At 39.7% G+C, this 19,235-nt stretch overlaps 1 protein-coding gene across 2 annotated transcripts in view; it reads left to right on the top strand.

Annotated features, from left to right (window-relative positions):
- The first annotated feature begins 467 nt into the window (after positions 1-467).
- The window catches only part of LOC309854549 (phospholipid-transporting ATPase ABCA3-like), a 143,346-nt gene continuing 124,578 nt past the window's right edge, over positions 468-19,235 (top strand). For both annotated transcript variants that reach the window (XM_082713833.1, XM_082713832.1), the window contains exons 1-3: positions 468-622; positions 14,112-14,228; positions 14,579-14,834. In XM_082713833.1, the coding sequence (XP_082569959.1) occupies positions 14,169-14,228; positions 14,579-14,834 (316 nt within the window). In that variant the 5' untranslated portion in view covers positions 468-622; positions 14,112-14,168. The remainder of the gene's footprint in view (positions 623-14,111; positions 14,229-14,578; positions 14,835-19,235) is intronic.

Genomic DNA, 19,235 nt, shown 5'->3' with positions numbered 1-19,235 from the left:
GATAGGGGGAAGCAGGCTCCCCGCCGAGCAGAGAGCCCGATGTGGGGCTTGATCCTAGGACCCTGGGATCATGACCCGAGCCGAAGGCAGAGGCTTTAAACCCACTGTGCCACCCAGGCGCCCCTTTCATGGCACTTTTAATATTTAATTATTTTTTTAATTTGGAAATTAAAAATTAATTAAAAAATTTATCTCCAATACTGAGTTGGCGTCCCCTATGTGCGGCAGCCAAGGCAAGTGTCTTACGGCCCTCCTAATCTCTGCAGAGAGTGGCCGAACTGCGGGGTGGGCAGGAAGGAGGAAGCAGTGAGTGTTGGGAAATCCGGAAGCGGGGTCGGCCTCCTGCGGGTTGGATGGGTGGTGAGAAGGGACAAGCCCAGGACCCGCGCTCTTGGGCACGTGGGCGCAGGCGCGGTGCTGGAGCGCGGACGGCGCGCTCTGTGCGCTTCTGCCGGCGCGTGGGCTAGCGCACCTTTGAGAGGTCGCAAGACACCGAGGCGATAACCGGCTGCGGGGCGGTTGCGGGGGGCGTTGGGTGGTGGTGTCTGAGGACCAAGCGCTCACACTTGAGCCGCAGAGGTGCACCGGGAGGCGCCCGGGGTGCTGCTTGGAGGCTTGTGTGGTGAGTATTGGAATCTCTCCGCCCGGGTGTCCTCCCAGCCCTGGCTTGTCCTCCCCAAGAGCTCAGGCTGAGGCAGAGGGTGCTCCCTGAACTTCCCCATAGGCCAGCCCCGCTGTCCGTATCCCGTCTCCAAATCCGTACGTCCACATTCCCCCCAAACAAATACAAACACCAAAACCCACTGGAGACTTAGGGTTTAACTTGAACGGTTTTAAATTTTATGTTGATTGTAGCTTAGTGGTTAGAAGGTTTTGGCGAACGACAGGGTGGCGCAGTCGGTTGAGCCGCCTAGTCTTGGTTTCCTCCTGGTTGTGGTCTGGGGGTTGTGAGGTCGAGCCCCCCTGGGGCTCCAACCTTAGCAAGGAGTCGGCGTGGGATTCTCTCTCTCTCCCCCTTGCCCCCCCCCCCCCCGCTGTGAGTGCAGGCGTATTCTTTATCTCTAGAAGAAATCAATCTTTTCTTAAAAGATTGATATATTTGAGAGAGAGAGAGCGCCCAGTGGAGGAGGTGCAGAGAGGGAGAGAGAAACTCAAGAAGATTCCCTGTTGAGCGCCAGCTCAAGGTGGGGCCTCCATCCATCTCAGGATCCTGAGATTATGACCTGAGGGGAAGCCAGAAGTCCAAAGCTTAGGAGATTGTGCCACCCGAGGGTCCCATAAATACATAAATCTGTAAAAAAAAAAAAAAAAAAAGAAGTTTTAGGAGATGCCCCATCTTTGGTTTTAATTTGAATTTAGGGAAGTGAGTTGATCTTTGCAAATCTGAGCTATAATGTAGGAATCTCCTCTTACCCACCTCATGGGGTTTTTCTTTTTTTTACATTGAGGAAAAAATTATTTCTACCATTTTATTTTATTTTATTTTACTTTTTATTTATTTTTCATCTCTACCATTTAAAGTATTAGAACTCTGTGGTTTTGTTACATTCACAGGGTTGTGCCACCATTACCACTATCTAATTGCAGAACATTTTTGTTTGGTTTTGTTTTATTTACAGCATTTTTTATCATCCTTAAAATAAATCCTGTACTCATTGAACAGTTACTTGCTATTATTGCCTCTTATCTCTAGTCCCTGGCTACCACTGATCTATCTCCATGGATTTGCCAATTCTGGGTATTTCACATAAATAGAATAAAAAAATATGTTGCCTTTTGTGTTTGGCTCTTACTTAGCATAATATTTTCAGGGTTCTTGAATGTTGTTACATACTTCATTCATCTTTTGGATATACCACATTTGTTTATTCTTTCATCAGTTGATTAACTTTTGGATTTCTACTTTTTGACTATTGCCAGTAATGCTGCTATGAACTTTAGTATACATGTTTTTGCATGGACAGGTTTTCTGTTCCATTGGTTATATAGGAGTGGAGTTGCAGGAACTCCCAGACTTTTTTACAGCAGCTATACCATTTTACATTCCTCCCAGCAGTGTTTTAGGGTTCCAGTTTTCCAAGTTCTTGCCAACAGTTTTTTTTTTTTCCATTAAAAAAAGTTATTGTTTAGGGGTGCCTGAGTGGCTCATTGGGTTGAAGCCTCTGCCTTCAGCTCAGGTCGTGATCCCAGGGTCCTGGGATCCAGCCCTGCATTGGGCTCTCTGCTTGGCGGGGAGCCTGCTTCCTCCGCTCTCTGCCTGCCTCTCTGCCTACTTGTGACCTCTCTCTGTCAAATAAATAAATAAAATCTTTAAAAAAAATTATTGTTTTGTTTTCTATTATAACCATTCTAGTGCGTAAGTGGTATCTCACTATAGTTTCGATTTGTATTTCCCTAATGACTAGTGATGTTGAGCATCTTTTTATGTCCTTCTTGGCCATTTGTGTAATTTCTTTGGAGAAATGTCTTTTTAAATCTTTTGCTCATTAATGAATTGGTTTGTCATTTTGTTGTTGAGTTGTAAGAATGGTTTATATATATTCAGTATATGAAACCCTTAACAGATATATAATATGAAAATATTTTATTCCATTCATGAGTTTTTTTTGTGTGTGTCCTTAAATACTCAAAAGGTTTTGATTTTGATGAAGCCAAACTTAACTACATTTTTATTTGGTGTTCTAAGAATGCATTGCTACATCGAGATTATGAAGATTTACTCCAGTATTTTCTTCTAAGAGTTTATTGTTTTAGCTCTTATATTTGACTGTTTGATTCATTTTGAATTAGTGTTTGTATGTGGTACAGGCAGGAGTTCAATTTTATCCTTTTGTAAGTTGCTTAAGCACTATTTGTTTGAAAGACTGCTATTTCCATATTGAGTGAACTTGGCCCTCTTACTGAAAATCAGTTGACCATAGATGACTGGGTTTATTTATAGACTCCTAATTCTGTTCCCTTGATTTATGTATCTGTGTGCTTATGTCAGTACCATACTGTTTTGATTATTGTCCCTTTGTAGGAACTATTGAAATCAGTAAGTGTGAGACCTCAAACTTAGTTTTTCTTCAGGATTCTTTCAGCTATCCAGGGTTCCTTGACATTCCATATGAGTTTTGAATCAGTGTGTTCATGTCTGAAAAAGGGCAGCTGGGGATTGATTGGTTCTCAAGATCAATTTGAGGAGTGCTGCCTTCTCAAAGTATTAAATCTTTAGTCCATGAACATGGGATGTCTTTTCATTTATTTAGATGTTCTTTAATTTCTTATTTTTTCCAGTTTTAGTGAGGTATAATTGATAAATGAAATTGTAGTGTATTAAAGTGTACAACATGATGATTTGGTATACATATACACTGTGAAAGAATCCCCTCATTCGAGTTGATTAACACATCTGTCACCTCACATAGTTTTCCCTTTGTATGTGTGAGAGAGAACACTTAAGATCTACTGTTACAGCACACTTCAATTGTACAATACAGTTTAATCAAATATAGTCATATTATAAATTAAATCCTCAGAATTTATTAATCTTATAACTGAAAGTTTGTACCCTTTTACCATTCTTTCCCTACTTCCCTCCACTTCTCAGCACTTGGCAGCCTGGAGATTACATAAAATCTATAGATGACTTGAGGCAATATGGACATTTTAACAATAAGGAACTCAGGATAACTTTTCTGTTCATTTGTATATCCAATTTCTTTCATAAGTGATTTATAGTTTTCAGTGAGTGTATCTTTTATTTCCTTATTTTAAATTTATTTCCAAGTATTTTATTATTTTTGATGCTATTGTGACTAGGGTGGTTTTCTCTCTCTTTGTTGAACTTCTTTATTTTTTTTTTAAGATTTTATTTATTTGACAGATAAAGATCACAAATAGGCAGAGAGGCAGGTGGGAGGGGGGGACAGCAGGCTTCCTGCTGAGCAGATAGCCTGATGTAGGGCTCTATCCTAGGATCCTGGGACCATGACCTGAGCCGAAGACAGAGGCTTTAACCCACTGAGCCATCTAGGCACCCCATGATTTTGTTATTTTTTAAAAAAAACTTTGTTCTTCTCTTGTTTTTCTAATTCATTATATTGTTTATCTGTTTTCTCTGGAAATCTTTGAGCATCTTTGGAACATTTATTTTGAAGTCTTTCTTGGGCAATTGAATTATCTCTGCTTGGGGTCAGTTACTGAAAGTTTACTTTTTTGAAAGTTTACATGGTGTCATGTTTCTCCTATTCTTTGTGATTCTAGTAGCCTTGCATTTGAGTCTGCATATTGGAAGAGGCAGTCACCTTTTCCAGACCTTATGGGTCAACTTTGGTAATGAAAGACCTTCACTTGTTGGTGGGAATATGCTGGAGTGTGTTGTGACCCCTGGTCTAGTGATACAGGATTCCAGGTGCATATGGATGCTCTGGGTCTAGGGGAACGGGATGTCTTTTTGGGGATCCACAGCATTGGGGGTCAACACTGCCACAGCATTGACAACAGTGTAGCCTTTGGTGAGCACCAAGAGGGTTCACTTTTACTGCAAAGACTGCTGGGGTCATCAGAGACACTTCCAGATCTGAGGCTATGGTACAGGACAGGCAGCAGTGGTGGCTGGAGCACATAGTGTATACATTCTTAGCTCTGATGGCCAGTTGCTGGTACCCGTGTAGTGGCAAGGGATGGTTGCAGACAGACACACAGTGGTGGGAACCAGAGCCAACTGAGGATACACTGACAGCTCTGGGTGCCCTGAATGTTGGCATGCCCTCTGTGGCTAAGATCTCATGTCAAGTACTTACTACAGTAGAGGCTGGGGACATAAGTCTGACTATCTGGGTGCAGATGTACAGCTAGTGGGGCTAGCTTCGGGTAAGCCCAGTGGTGCAGGCCAGTGACAGGAGACAAAGCTGGACCTGGGCCCACAGGAAGCTCTGGATGCCCTGGCTGTCAGTGTGCACTATTATGGCTGCAATCTCCACAGCATTGGAGGCCAGTGTTAAGAGTCAGGTTAGGGGTTTGCAGGTGCATAGCTGGAGGGGCTAGCTGCAGATCAACCCAGTAGTGCTGGCCAGCGCCTAGAGATAGGGCCAAATCTGGGCCCACAAGCAGCCTTAAGGGCTTTTTTTTTTTGTGGCTATAGACTATGTGCCACAGGTAGGCACACTTCAGTAGAATCTGGTGATGGGAAATCAGGCTGGTAGTAGGCAGGTGCACAGCTGGAGGGGTAGCATCATGTGTATGGGGGTGGAGGTCAGTCACAGAGTGCCAGATTGGCATTTTGTACTTGTGCAGCTACAGAAGCCTGGGCCTGGCTGCCAGTGTGGATCCTGGGATTTGGTATGGATAGGGAGCCTGGGAGGGGTGCAAGTATCTGGTGTTTACAGGTCCAAATACATGTGGGATGAAAACTAGTGAAATCTGGAGGCTATCTGCAGTTGGCTTTGCTGCCCAATGTTTTCTTCATTGGTGAAAATTCCTTTGCAGAACAAGTCACTGAGAACCAGGGTCACTCCTACTACTTGGCTGATACTGGTAGCCCCTGACTTTCTTCCTTGTTACTAGCTATCTCTCTATATATATCAGCTTTGCTGGTCTCTGGGTGGGGTGAAACATATTCGGGTACTTTGTGTGGTGCACCAAGACTGCGAAAGCCTGTTGCTCAACTTGATCTCCCTTTATGTAGATGGGAACTCTTTCTAGGTGGGGTACTTCCTCTTGGTATTGAGAAGTGCCAGCCTGGGGGACCAGGATGATGCAGACCAAATGAATCTGTTCTGTCTACTCTTTTTCTGTGGTTATTCCCAGTTTTTGGTTCCATTGTGTTCTTGAAGTTTCTTAAATGGACTCAGGGGCAATCCCAGAGCTATTTTTGTTCATGGAAAGCTGTCTAATTGTTGATATTTGTGAAGGAATGGAGAGGCTGGGGTTTTCTACTTTGCCCTGTTGGTATTATCATTCCCTTTTTTCCCTAAATGTAGGCAATCATTACTATCAACTTACTTCTTAGAACTGCTTTTGTTAGCATTCTGTAAGTTTTGGTGTGTTGTGTTTCCATTTTAATTTGTTCCAAGATTTTTTTTTTTTAAATGTAGGCTCCATACCTGGTTGTGGAGCCCAAAGTGGGGCTTGGACTCATGACCCCGAGATCAATACCTGAGCTGAAATCAAGAGTCAGATGCTTAACTGACTGAGCTGCCTAGGTGCCCCTCAAAATTATTTTTTATTTCCCTTTTGATTTCTTCTTTGACTCATTGATATTTCAGGAACATGTTGTTTAATCTCCACATATTTTAAAATTTCCACTGAATTTTACAGTTTTCCTCTTGTTATGGGTTTCTAGTTTTACACCATTTATTGTTGGAAATGATGCTTGATGTGATTTCAGTGTTCTTACACTTGTTAAGATTTCTTGTGTGGTGTAACATATTATCTCTCCCTGAAAATCCTCTGTGTGTGCTTGAGAAGAATGTACATTGTTTGTCTTTCTTTCTTTCTTTCTTTCTTTCTTTCTTTCTTTCTTTCTTTCTTTCTTTCTTACTTTCTTTCTTTCTTTCTTTCTTAAAGTAGGCTCCACACCTAGAATGAATCCCAGCATGGGGTTGGAACTCAAAACCCTGAGATCAAGACCTGAGCTGAGATCAAGAATTGGATGCTTAACTAACAGAGCTACCCAGGTGCCCCTGGGAAGAATGTATATTCTGCCGCTGTTTGGTGAAATATTCTACATATGCCCATTAGGTCCATCTGGTCTAGTGTATAGTTTAAGTCCCATGTTCCTTGGATTTTCTGTCTGGATGATAAATCCCTTGTTGGAAACAGGGTATTGAAGTCCCTTCTATTATTATTGTATTGCTGACTATTTCTCCCTTCACTTCTTCTAATACTTGCTTTATACATTTAGGTGCTCTGATGTTTGATGCATAAATATTTACAATTGTTATATCCTCTTAATTGACCCCTTTATTATTATGCAATGACCTCATTTGTCTCTTGTTATAATCCTAGGGCTTAAAGTCTACTTTGTTTGCTTTAACTATAGCTACCCCTGCCTTCTTGTGGTCTCCATTTGCATGGAATGTGTTTTTTCTTTTTAAATTTTTATTTCATTTTATTTATTTATATGATAGACAGAGACCACAAGTAGAGAGAGAGGCAGACAGAGAGAGAGGAAGGGAAGCAGGCTCCCTGCCAAGCAGAGAGCCCAATTCGGTGCTCCATCCCAGGATCCTGGGATCATGGCCTGAGCCGAAGGCAGAGGCTTTAACCCACTGAGCCGCCCAGGTGCCCCCATGGAATGTGTTTTTTCTTTCCCTTTAGTTTGAGCCTATGTGTCTCCTTAAAGCTGAAGTGAGTCTTTTTATCTATTCAGCTACTCTGTGTCTTTTGATTAGAGAATTTAGTACATTTACATTTAAAATAATTATTGACAAGTATGGATTTACTCTAGTCATCTTATTAGTTTTTTTTTCTCTTTTATAGTTCCTTTGCTCCTTTCTCCTTCTCTTGCTCTCTTCCTTTATGATTTAATAATTTTCTGTAGTGGTGTGCTTTGATTCTTTTTTTTTTTTGTAAAGATTTTCTTTATTTCTTAGACAGACAGAGATTATAAGTAGGCAGAGAGACAGGCAGAGAGAGAGGAGAAAGCAGGCTCCCCTCTAAGCAGAGAGCCTGATGCGGGGCTCAATCCCAATATGCTGGGATCATGACCCGAGCTGAAGGCAGAGACTTTAACTGGCTGAGCCATCCAGGCACCCTGATTCCTTTCTTTTTACCTTTTTAAAAATTTATTTATTTCTATTTATTTTTTATTTTTTATAAACATATAATATATTTTTACCCCAGGGGTACAGGTCTGTGAATCACCAGGTTTACACACTTCACAATGCTCACCAAAGCACATACCCTCCCCAATATCCATAACCCCACCCCCTTCTCCCAACCCCCCTCCCCCAGCAACCCTCAGTTTGTTTTGTGAGATTAAGAGTCACTTATGGTTTGTCTCCCTCCCAATCCCATCTTGTTTCATTTATTCTTCTCCTACCCCCTTAAGCCCCCATGTTGCATCACCACTTCCTCATATCAGGGAGATCAATCATATGATAGTTGTTTTTCTCCTCTTGACTTATTTCGCTAAGCATGATACGCTCTAGTTCCATCCACATTGTCGCAAATGGCAAGATCTCATTTCTTTTGATGGCTGCATAGTATTCCATTGTGTATATATACAACGTCTTCTTTATCCATTCATCTGTTGATGGACATCTAGGTTCTTTCCATAGTTTGGCTATTGTGGACATTGCTGCTATAAACATTTGGGTGCACATGCCCCTTCGGATCACTACGTTTGTATCTTTAGGGTAAATACCCAGTAGTGCAATTGCTGGGTCATAGGGTAGTTCTATTTTCAACATTTTGAGGAACCTCCATGCTGTTTTCCAGAGTGGTTGCACCAGCTTGCATTCCCACCGACAGTGTAGGAGGGTTCCCCTTTCTCCGCATCCTCGCCAGCATCTATCATTTCCTAACTTGTTAATTTTAGCCATTCTGACTGGTGTGAGGTGATATCTCATTGTGGTTTTGATTTGTATTTCCCTGATGCCGAGTGATATGGAGCACTTTTTCATGTGTCTGTTGGCCATCTGGATGTCTTCTTTGCAGAAATGTCTGTTCATGTCCTCTGCCCATTTCTTGATTGGATTATTTGTTCTTTGGGTGTTGAGTTTGCTAAGTTCTTTATAGATTCTGGACACTAGTCTTTTATCTGATATGTCGTTTGCAAATACCTTCTCCCATTCTGTCAGTTGTCTGTTGGTTTTGTTAACTGTTTCCTTTGCTGTGCAAAAGCTTTTGATCTTGATAAAATCTCAATAGTTCATTTTTGCCCTTGCTTCCCTTGCCTTTGGTGAGGTTCCTAGGAAGATGTTGCTGCAGCTGAGGTTGAAGAGGTTGATGCCTGTGTTCTCCTCAAGGATTTTGATGGATTCCTTTCTCACATTGAGGTCCTTCATCCACTTTGAGTCTGTTTTCGTGTGTGGTTTAAGGAAATGGTCCAATTTCATTTTTCTGCATGTGGCTGTCCAATTTTCCTGACATCGTTTATTGAAGAGGCTGTCTGTTTTCCATTGGACATTGTTTCCCGCTTTGTCGAAGATTAGTTGACCATAGAGTTGAGGGTCTATTTCTGGGCTCTCTATTCTGTTCCATTGATCTATGTGTCTGTTTTTGTGCCAGTACCATGCTGTCTTGATGATGACAGCTTTGTAATAGAGCTTGAAGTCCGGAATTGTGATGCCACCAACGTTGGCTTTCTTTTTCAATATTCCTTTGGCTATTCCAGGTCTTTTCTGGTTCCATATAAATTTTAGGATTATTTGTTCCATTTCTTTGAAAAAGATGGATGGTACTTTGATAGGAATTGCATTAAATGTGTAGATTGCTTTAGGTAGCATAGACATTTTCACAATATTTATTCTTCCAATCCAGGAGCATGGAACATTTTTCCATTTCTTTGTGTCTTCCTCAATTTCTTTCATGGGTACTTTATAGTTTTCTGAGTATAGATTCTGTGCCTCTTTGGTTAGGTTTATTCCTAGGTATCTTATGCTTTTGGATGCAATTGTAAATGGGATTGACTCCTTAATTTCTCTTTCTACTGTCTTGTTGGTGTAGAGAAATGCAACTGATATCTGTGCATTGATTTTATATCCTGACACTTTACTGAATTCCTGTACAAGTTCTAGCAGTTTTGGAGTGGAGTCTTTTGCGTTTTCCACATATAGTACCATATCATCTGCGAAGAGTGATAGTTTGACTTCTTCTTTGCTGATTTGGATGCCTTTAATTTCCTTTTGTTGTCTGATTGCTGAGGCTAGGACTTCCAGTACTATGTTGAATAGCAGTGGTGATAATGGACATCCCTGCCGTGTTCCTGACCTTAGCGGAAAAGTTTTCAGTTTTTCTCCATTGAGAATGATATATGCGGTGGGTTTTTCATAAACGGCTTTGATAATCTTGAGGTATGTGCCCTCTATCCCTACACTTTGAAGAGTTTTGATCAGGAAGGGATGCTGTACTTTTTCAAATGCTTTTTCAGCATCTATTGAGAGTATCATATGGTTCTTGTTCTTTCTTTTATTGATGTGTTGTAACACATTGATTGATTTGTGTATGTTGAACCAACCTTGCAGCCCTGGAATAAATCCCACTTGGTCGTGGTGAATAATCCTTTTAATGTACTGTTGGATCCTATTGGCTAGTATTTTGGTGAGAACTTTCACATCTGTGTTCATCAAGGATATTGGTCTATAATTCTTTTTTTTTTTTAATATTTTATTTATTGACAGAGAGAGAGAGATCACAAGTAGGCAGAGAGAGAGGAGGAAGCAGGCTCTCCGCCGAGAAGAGAGCCCAATGCGGGGCCCGATCCCAGGACCCCGAGATCATGACCCGAGCCGAAGGCAGAGGCCCAACCCACTGAGCCACCCAGGCGCCCCTATAATTCTTTTTTTTGATGGGATCCTTGTCTGGTTTTGGGATCAAGGTGATGCTGGCCCCATAAAGCGAGTTTGGAAGTTTTCCTTCCATTTCTATTTTTTGGAACAGTTTCAGGAGAATAGGAATTAGTTCTTCTTTAAATTTTTGGTAGAATTCTCCTGGGAAGCCGTCTGGCCCTGGGCTTTTGTTTGTTTGGAGATTTTTAGTGACTGTTTCAATCTCCTTACTGGTTATGGGTCTGTTCAGTCTTTCTATTTCTTCCTGGTTCAGTTGTGGTAGTTTATGTGTTTCTAGGAATGCATTCATTTCTTCCAGATTGTCAAATTTGTTGGCGTAGAGTTGCTCATAATATGTTCTTATAATTGTTTGCATTTCTTTGGTGTTAGTTGTGATCTCTCCTCTTTCATTTATGATTTTAGTAATTTGGGTCCTTTCTCTTTTCTTTTTGATAAGTCTGTCCAGGGGTTTATCAATTTTATTAATTCTTTCAAAGAACCAGCTCCTAGTTTCGTTGATTTGTTCTATTGTTTTTTTTTTTGTTTGTTTGTTTCTATTTCATTGATTTCTGCTCTGATCTTTATGATTTCTCTTCTCCTGTTAGGTTTAGGGTTTCTTTCCTGTTCTTTTCCCAGCTTCTTTAGGTGTAGGGTTAGTTTGTGTACCTGAGACCTTTCTTGTTTCTTGAGAAAGGCTTGTACTGCTATATATTTTCCTCACAGGACTGCTTTTGTTGTGTCCCACAGATTTTGAACCGTTGTATTTTCATTAACATTTGTTTCCATGTTTTTTTCATTTCTTCTTTGATTTCCTGGTTGACCCATTTATTCTTTAGAAGGATGCTGTTTAGTCTCCATGTATTTGGGTTCTTTCCAAACTTCCTCTTGTGGTTGACTTCTAGCTTCAGAGCATTGTGGTCTGAAAATTGCAGGGAATGATCCCAATCTGTTGATACCAGTTGAGTCCTGATTTAGGACCGAGGATGTGATCAATTCTGGAGAATGTTTCATGTGCACTAGAGAAGAATGTGTATTCTGTTGCTTTGGGATGAAATGTTCTGAATATATCTGTGATGTCCATTTGTTCCAGTGTGTCATTTAAGGCCTTTATTTCCTTGCTGATCTTTTGTTTGGATGATATGTCCATTTCAGTGAGGGGAGTGTTAAAGTCCCCTACTATTATTGTATTATTGTTGATGTGTTTCTTTGATTTTGTTATTAATTGGTTTATATAGTCGGTTGCTCCCACATTGGGGGCATAGATATTTAAAATTGTTAGATCTTCTTGTTGGACAGACCCTTTGAGTATGATATAGTGTCCTTCCTCATCTCTTATTATAGTCTTTGGCTTAAAATCTAATTGATCTGATATAAGGATTGCCACTCCTGCTTTCTTCTGATGTCCATTAGCATGGTAAATTGTTTTCCACCCCCTCACTTTAAATCTGGAGGTGTCTTCGGGCTTAAAATGAGTTTCTTGTAGGCAACATATAGATAGTTTTTATGGCCTATATCTGTGGGTTGCAATGTCAATTCAGTTTTTTTTTAAATTTGTAATTTTTTATTTGAGAAATTGATAGTCACTTCAGGCACGGGAACAATATAAGTTTTTAGGACATGTTAAACCATCGCCTTATTTATTTATTTATTTATTTTTGAAGTATAGTTGTTGACACACAATGTTATGTTAGTTTCATGTGTACAACATAGTGATTCAGCAACTTTTTATATTATACTATGCTCACTTTAAGCATAGCCATCACTTGTTAGTATACAATACTATTAAAATACCATTGACTGTGTTCCTTACATTGTACCTTTCATCCTTGTGAGTTATTCATTCCATAACTGGAAACACTCCCCTTCACCCACTTTTGCCCATTTCCCCAATCTCCTCCCCTCTGGGAAGGACTGCTTTGTTCTCCATTTCACCCATTTCTGCTTTGCTTGTTTTTTTTTTTTTTTTTTTTCAATTCCACATACAAGTAATATCACATGGTGTTTGTTTTTCTCTGTCTGACACATCTTACTTCGCCTAATTTCCCCTAGGTCCATCCATGTTAATCACTGTCATTTCAGTTTTTTAAATCTTTTTTTTTTTTTTTTTTAAGATTTTATTTATTTGACAGACAGAGATCACAAGTAGACAGAGAGGCAGGCAGAGAGAGAAAGGGGGAAGCAGGCTCCCCGCTGAGCAGAGAGCCCGATGTGGGGCTCGATCCCAGGACCCTGAGGTCATGACCTGAGCTGAAGGCAGAGGTTTAAACCACTGAGCCACCCAGGCGCCCCATGTCATTTCAGTTTTTTAAAACTGTGCTCTTCTATCTGGATCTTCCTGGGTCTTAGTCTTACAGCTCACTCATCGAAGTGATTAGTATGCTAACTGGGATGAGATCAATTTATGTTCAGGCCAAGGCTGAGCTCCTCCTGTTCCTCTCTCTCTCTCCTGTACCTTTAGGTTTTCTGAGGCAGTATTCATCTTGGTCCTCTGGCCAGAAACTGCCTTTACCGTGAATCTTTGCCACCAAAAATTCAGAAGCACTTAAGGTGCTTCTCCTTGCTGCAGTCCCTGATTACTCTTTCTGGTTCACTCACTGAAAGCACGTGACACCTTTTAGTACTAATGCAATACACACCACATCCTTCTGCCCCTTTAGTATGTCTTGAAGTTCAGTTCTGGTTTTGAAAGCCCTATGAGACTGTTAAAAGTGGTACATTTATGAAGGCAGTTCTGGCACATGGTGCAATATGGATAAACTTTGAAGACATTTTATGCTAAGTGAAATAAGCCAGTCACAAAAGGACAAATACTGTCACAATGAAGTAATTCCACCTATATGAGGTCCCTAAAGGAGTCAAATTCATAGGTACAGAAAGTGGAATTGTGGTTGCCAGTGACCAGGGGGAGGAAGGAATAGAGAGTGATTGTTTAGTGGCCATGGAGTATTAGTTTGGGAAGATGAAAAAATTTCTAGGGGTAGATAATGGTGATGGTTGCACAACAACGTGAATGTGACTGGTGTCGTTGAACTGTACAATTAAGCATGGTTAAAGTGGCAGATCTTACCTTCTGAATATTTTATCATAGTTTTTAAAAAGGGCATAGTAACAAATTGCTCCAGGGGAATACGTTATAAGGTAAGTACTGTGATTTTTCTGATTTTACAGATGATAAGCAGCTATAGGTTATTTTGCTCAAAATTTTACACCTTGTGAGAGAGTTAGGATTTGAACTCAAATGGCCCAACTTTAGATCAATTACTGTACTATTCATACCATGAGGAAAGGATCACAATTGTTTTGAATATACTTAATGCCTAGCATAGAATATAGCACAGAGTAGATATTAAATAGGAAGCTCTCAGAATTATAATTTGTAGGAATTTATCTCAGAGCCAATCAGAATGATAATTGACATTCCAAATTTACAGTTTACGTCTTTCTTTGTGAATGTGGGTCTGCAACCTATTACATTTTGCATCTCTGTCATCTAATATTTTCCTGCATATTAGAAGACCATTAGATGTCTAATATAAAAATAGGAGCAGATGAATACTTATTTCAAGATTGATGAAAGAAGAGTAAAACAATGAAGTAATCCTTTCAGTTGACTAAATTTAACATTTTTGCCAGGTGATGTAAGTTTTTGAAATGCTTACTTTCCGTTGAAATTCCATTCTTTCTGATAAAATGGACTTGTTGTGGCTCAACCAATTTGCAGTCCTCCTCTGGAAAAATTTCATTTTAAAGGTAAGTGGAGGTGTCTGTGGGAAATGATTGTAAAGGCTAATGAACCTGAAGGGGAGAACTTTAAATAGTTTTTTTCACTTCATTTTAGTTTATGGGGGTTTTTTGGTCCTTTTAGTTCCATGGCTTAATGTAGCAATTCTAATTCTGAAGAGTACTCATAGGATGTATCAATAGAATAGATAATGAAATGTGAAAAAGGGTGAAAAAGGCTAGAAAGCCATTCATATTGTAGAATGGAGCTGAACAATATGTTTAAATTGTATACACATATATGCACAAGAATATAGAATCACACACAGATACACGTATATAGACTCTTAATTATCACAATCCTTTTGTTTCTTTTGCAGAAAAGGAAGATACTTTCTTTAGTTGTGGAAATCTGCATGACAGTCTTCTTCTCTCTATTGATTTTGCTTTATCGCAGCAATACAAAGAAGACGTTTCAGAATGTCACGGTTTTCCGTCCTCTTTATTTGATAACTCCGCCTGATTTCATCTTTAAGGGGGACCTTGAATATGAATTAGCTTATGTGCCTTCTACAAGTGATGTGGTAAAAAATATTACTGAGACAGTGAAAAACACATTAAATATCAATTTTACAGGTTAGAAATTGTGATGTCTAAAATGTTTTTTGTAGGGATGCCTGGGTGGCTTAGTTGGTTAAGCATCTACTTTTGGGTCAGGTCATGATCCCAGGGTCCTGGGATGGAACCCTGCATCTGGCCCACTGCTCTTCTGGGAGCCTGCTTTTCCCTTTCCATTTCTTTGCGACCCCCTGCCCCCAACTTATGTGTGCTCTCTCTCTTTCTCTGTCAAACAAAAATCTTAAAAAAAATTTTTTGGTAGCGTAATTATTAGCTTGTTTTTGAAGAGACATACTTAAGTGAGCATAAACTTGTGCATTAGTCTCCTGAGTATAATAATATGAACTCTGTCACATAATATCAGACATATTCTTGTCATAGTCATAAACAAAATATGTTTAAAATTAGATGATGAAATTATGTAATTGTAAATCTTTGTCTCTGACTGCATTCTTAAACTAGGGTCAGCACTTAGTAGTGTGCCAAAGAGACACAGAACGTCAGAATGACTTGAGTAGTTTCTTCTTGAATGCAAGCATAAACTCTACCTCGAGGTGGTTAATTTTACACATTTTAATGAAAATATTACTTAAGTGTGATATATGAATGCATCTGAAAAGAGTAAAACAGCGTAGAATTATACCAGAACAATCCTCATTGCCTTACAGTCGCCTCCCTCTGCACCTGTTTCTCTTCTCTCTCTCCAGTGTTAAAAACACTGTCAGAATTTTGGTAAGCATCTCTCCCATCTTGTCTCATGATCTTACACGTGTGTGTGGGTTTATTCTGTTACATACTCACACAATTATGTATTTATTTTCCTCATTTTAAGGGCAGGGCTTTGATATGGAGGGAAAGATAAAAACTACATATTTACTTTGCTATCTTAAAAACCATATTTAAAAAATAAAGCTTTACATTGTATAACTTAATGCAAAATTCCCATGGATTTTAAAATTAGAGATGAATCTCCAAAGAAAATAAGTGCTTGTGGTGGGCTTAAAGTTACCTTTTTAACTATCCCTTTATGTGAGGGTGGAGAATAGAGAACAGGCTGCTGTGCTCACATGGGAAAGTCTAAGAGGTATTGTTACTCTGTCATAAAGCCTTCATGAGAAAGTGTGTCTGAAGAATGGAGTAGAAATCTGATGCATTGAAAGTCCGTGGTGGCATTTGTTAATTAATGTCTTAATAGAGTAAAGCGCTAATTTAAAGGGAAGGAAGCTGAGAAATTTTCCTCCTCTTGATTGGGCCAGACACCTTGTTCTAGTTTCTGTTGAACCATTTCTAGAAAAATAGCTCAGTAGATTTGAGAGGATATGTGCAAAAGTCTTCATTTGGAAAACTTCCATATTCAGATTATAATCTACTCTGAAGAATTATAACTTCTTTTTTTGAATTAACATATAATGTATTATAGGCCCCAGGGGTACAGGTCTGTGAATCGCCAGGATTGCACACTTCACAGCACTCACCATAGCACATACCATCCCCAGTGTCCATAACTCCACCACCCTCTCCCTACCTACCTCCCCCGGCAACCCTCACTTTGTTTTGTGAGATTAAGAGTCTCTTATGGTTTGTCTCCCGATCCCATCTTGTTTCATGTATTCTTTTCCTACACCCCAAACCCCAACCCCCATTGCATCTCCACTTCCTCATATCAGGGAGATCACATGATATTTGTCTTTCTCCAATTGACTTATTTCACTAAGCATGATACCCTTTAGTTCATCCATGTCATCGCTAATGGCAAGATTTCATTTCTTTTGCTGGCTGCATAGTATTCCATTGTGTGTGTGTGTGTGTGTGTGTGTGTGTGTACACACACCACATCTTTATCCATTCATCTGTTGATGGACATCTATTTTCTTTCCATAGTTTGGTTATTGTGGATATTGCTGCTATAAACATTCAGGTGCATGTACCCTTCAGATCACTACGTTTGTATCTTTAGGGTAAATACCCAGTAGTGCAATTGCTGGGTCATAGGGCAGTTCTGTTTTCAACATTTTGAGGAACCTCCATGCTGTTTTCCAGAGTGGTTGCACCAGCTTGCATTCCCACCAACAGTGTAGGAGGGTTCTCCTTTCTCTGCATCCTCGCCAGCATCTGTGCTTTCCTGACTTGTTAATTTTAGCCATTCTGACTGGTGTGAGGTGATACCTCATTGTGGTTTTGATTTGTATTTCCTTGATGCCAAGTGATATGGAGCACTTTTTCATGTGTCTGTTGGCCATCTGGATGTCTTCTTTGCAGAAATATCTATTCATGTCTTCTGCCCATTTCTTGATTGGATTATTTGTTCTTTGTGTGTTGAGTTTGCTAAGTTCTTTATAGATTTTGGGCACTAGCCCTTTATCTCATAAGTCGTTTGTAAATATCTTCTCCCATTCTGTCAGTTGTCTTTTGGTTTTGTAAACTGTTTCCTTTGCTGTGCAGAAGCTTTTGATCTTGATAAAATCCCAATAGTTCATTTTTGCCCTTGCTTCCCTTGCCTTTGGCGATGTTCCTAGGAAGATGTTGCTGCAGCTGAGGTCGAAGAGGTTGATGCCTGTGTTCTCCTCAAGGATTTTGATGGATTCCTTTCTCACATTGAGGTCCTTCATCAATTTTGAGTCTGTTTTCATGTGTGGTTTAAGGAATCGGTCCAATTTCATTTTTCTGGATGTGGCTGTTCAGTTTTTCCAACACCATTTGTTGAAGAGGCTGTCTTTTTTCTTTTTCTTTTTTAAAATATTTTATTTATTTATTTGACAGAGAGAAAGATCACAAGTTGAGTGGCAGAGAGGCAGGCAGAGAGAGAGGGGGAAGCAGGCTCCCTGCTGAGCAGAGAGCCTCACGTGGGGCTCGATCCCAGGACGCTGAGCTCATGACCTGAGCCTAAAGCAGAGGCTTAAACCTGCTGAACCACCCAGGCACCCCAAAGAGGCTGACTTTTTTCCAGTGGACATTCTTTCCTGCTTTGTTGAAGATTAGTTGACCATAGAGTTGAGGGTCTATTTCTGGGCTGTCTATTCTGTTCCATTCATCTATGTGTCTGTTTTTGTGCCAGTACCTTACTCTCTTGATGATGACAGCTTTGTAATAGAGCTTAAAGCCTGGACTTGTGATGCCACCAACTTTGGCTTTCTTTTTCAATATTCTTTTGGTTATTCGAGGTCTTTTCTGGTTCCATATAAATTTTAGGATTATTTGTACCAGTTCTTTGAAAAAATGGATGAATTTTGATAGGAATTGCATTAAATGTGTAGATTGCTTTAGGTAGCATAGACATTTTCACAATACTTGTTCTTCCAATCCATGAGCATGGAACGTTTTTCCTTCACTTTGTGTCTTCCTCAATTTCTTTCATGAGTACTTTATAGTTTTCTGAGTATAGATTCTTTGCCTCCTTGGTTAGGTTTATTCCTAGATATCTTATGGTTTTGGGTGCAATTGTAAATGGGATTGACTCCTTCATTTCTCTTTCTTCTGTCTTGTTGTTGGTGTAAAGAAATGCAACTGATTTCTGTGCATTGATTTTATACCCTGACAGTTTACTGAATTTCTGTACAAATTCTAGCAGAGTTGTTGGGGAGTCTTTGAGTTTTCCACATATAGTATCATATCATCTGTGAAGAGTGATAGTTTGACTTTTTCTTTCCAATTTGGATGCCTTTAATTTCTTTTTGTTGTCTGATTGCTGAGGCTAGGACTTCTAGTAATATGTTGAATAGCAGTGGTGATAATGGACATCCCTACCGTGTTCCTGACCTTAGCGGAAAAGCTCTCAGTTTTTCTCCATTGAGAATAATATTTGCGGTGGGTTTTTCATAGATGGCTTTGATAATCTTGAGGTATGTGCCCTCTATCCCTACACTTTGAAGAGTTTTGATCAGGAAGGGATGCTGGACTTTGTCAAATGCTTTTCCAGTATCTACTGAGAATATCATATGGTTCTTGTTCTTTCTTTTATTAATGTATTGTATCACACTGATTTATTTGAGGATGTTGAATCAACATTGCAGCCCTGGAATAAATCCCACTTGGTCGTGGTGAATAATCCTTTTAATGTACTGTTAGATCCTATTGGCTAGTATTTTGGTGAGAACTTTCACATCTGTGTTCATCAAGGATATTGGTCTGTAATTCTCTTTTTTGATGGGATCCTTGTCTGGTTTTGGGATCAAGGTGATGCTGGCCTCATAAAATGAGTTTGGAAGTTTTCTTTCCATTTCTATTTTTTGGAACAGTTTCAGCAGAATAGATATTAATTCTTCTTTAAATGTTTGGTAGAATTCCCCTGGGAAGCTCTCTGGTCCTGGGCTTTTGTTTGTTTGGAGATTTTTTTTTAAAGATTATTACTATTTTTTTAAATTTCTTTTCAGCATAACAGAATTCATTGTTTTTGCACCACACCCAGTGCTCCAGGCAATA

Source organism: Mustela nivalis (genome assembly GCF_964662115.1).
Source record: "Mustela nivalis genome assembly, chromosome: 19".
Classification (NCBI taxonomy): domain Eukaryota; kingdom Metazoa; phylum Chordata; class Mammalia; order Carnivora; family Mustelidae; genus Mustela; species Mustela nivalis.
Note: the sequence above shows the minus strand (reverse complement) of the source record. Positions and strands in the feature narration are given on the sequence as shown.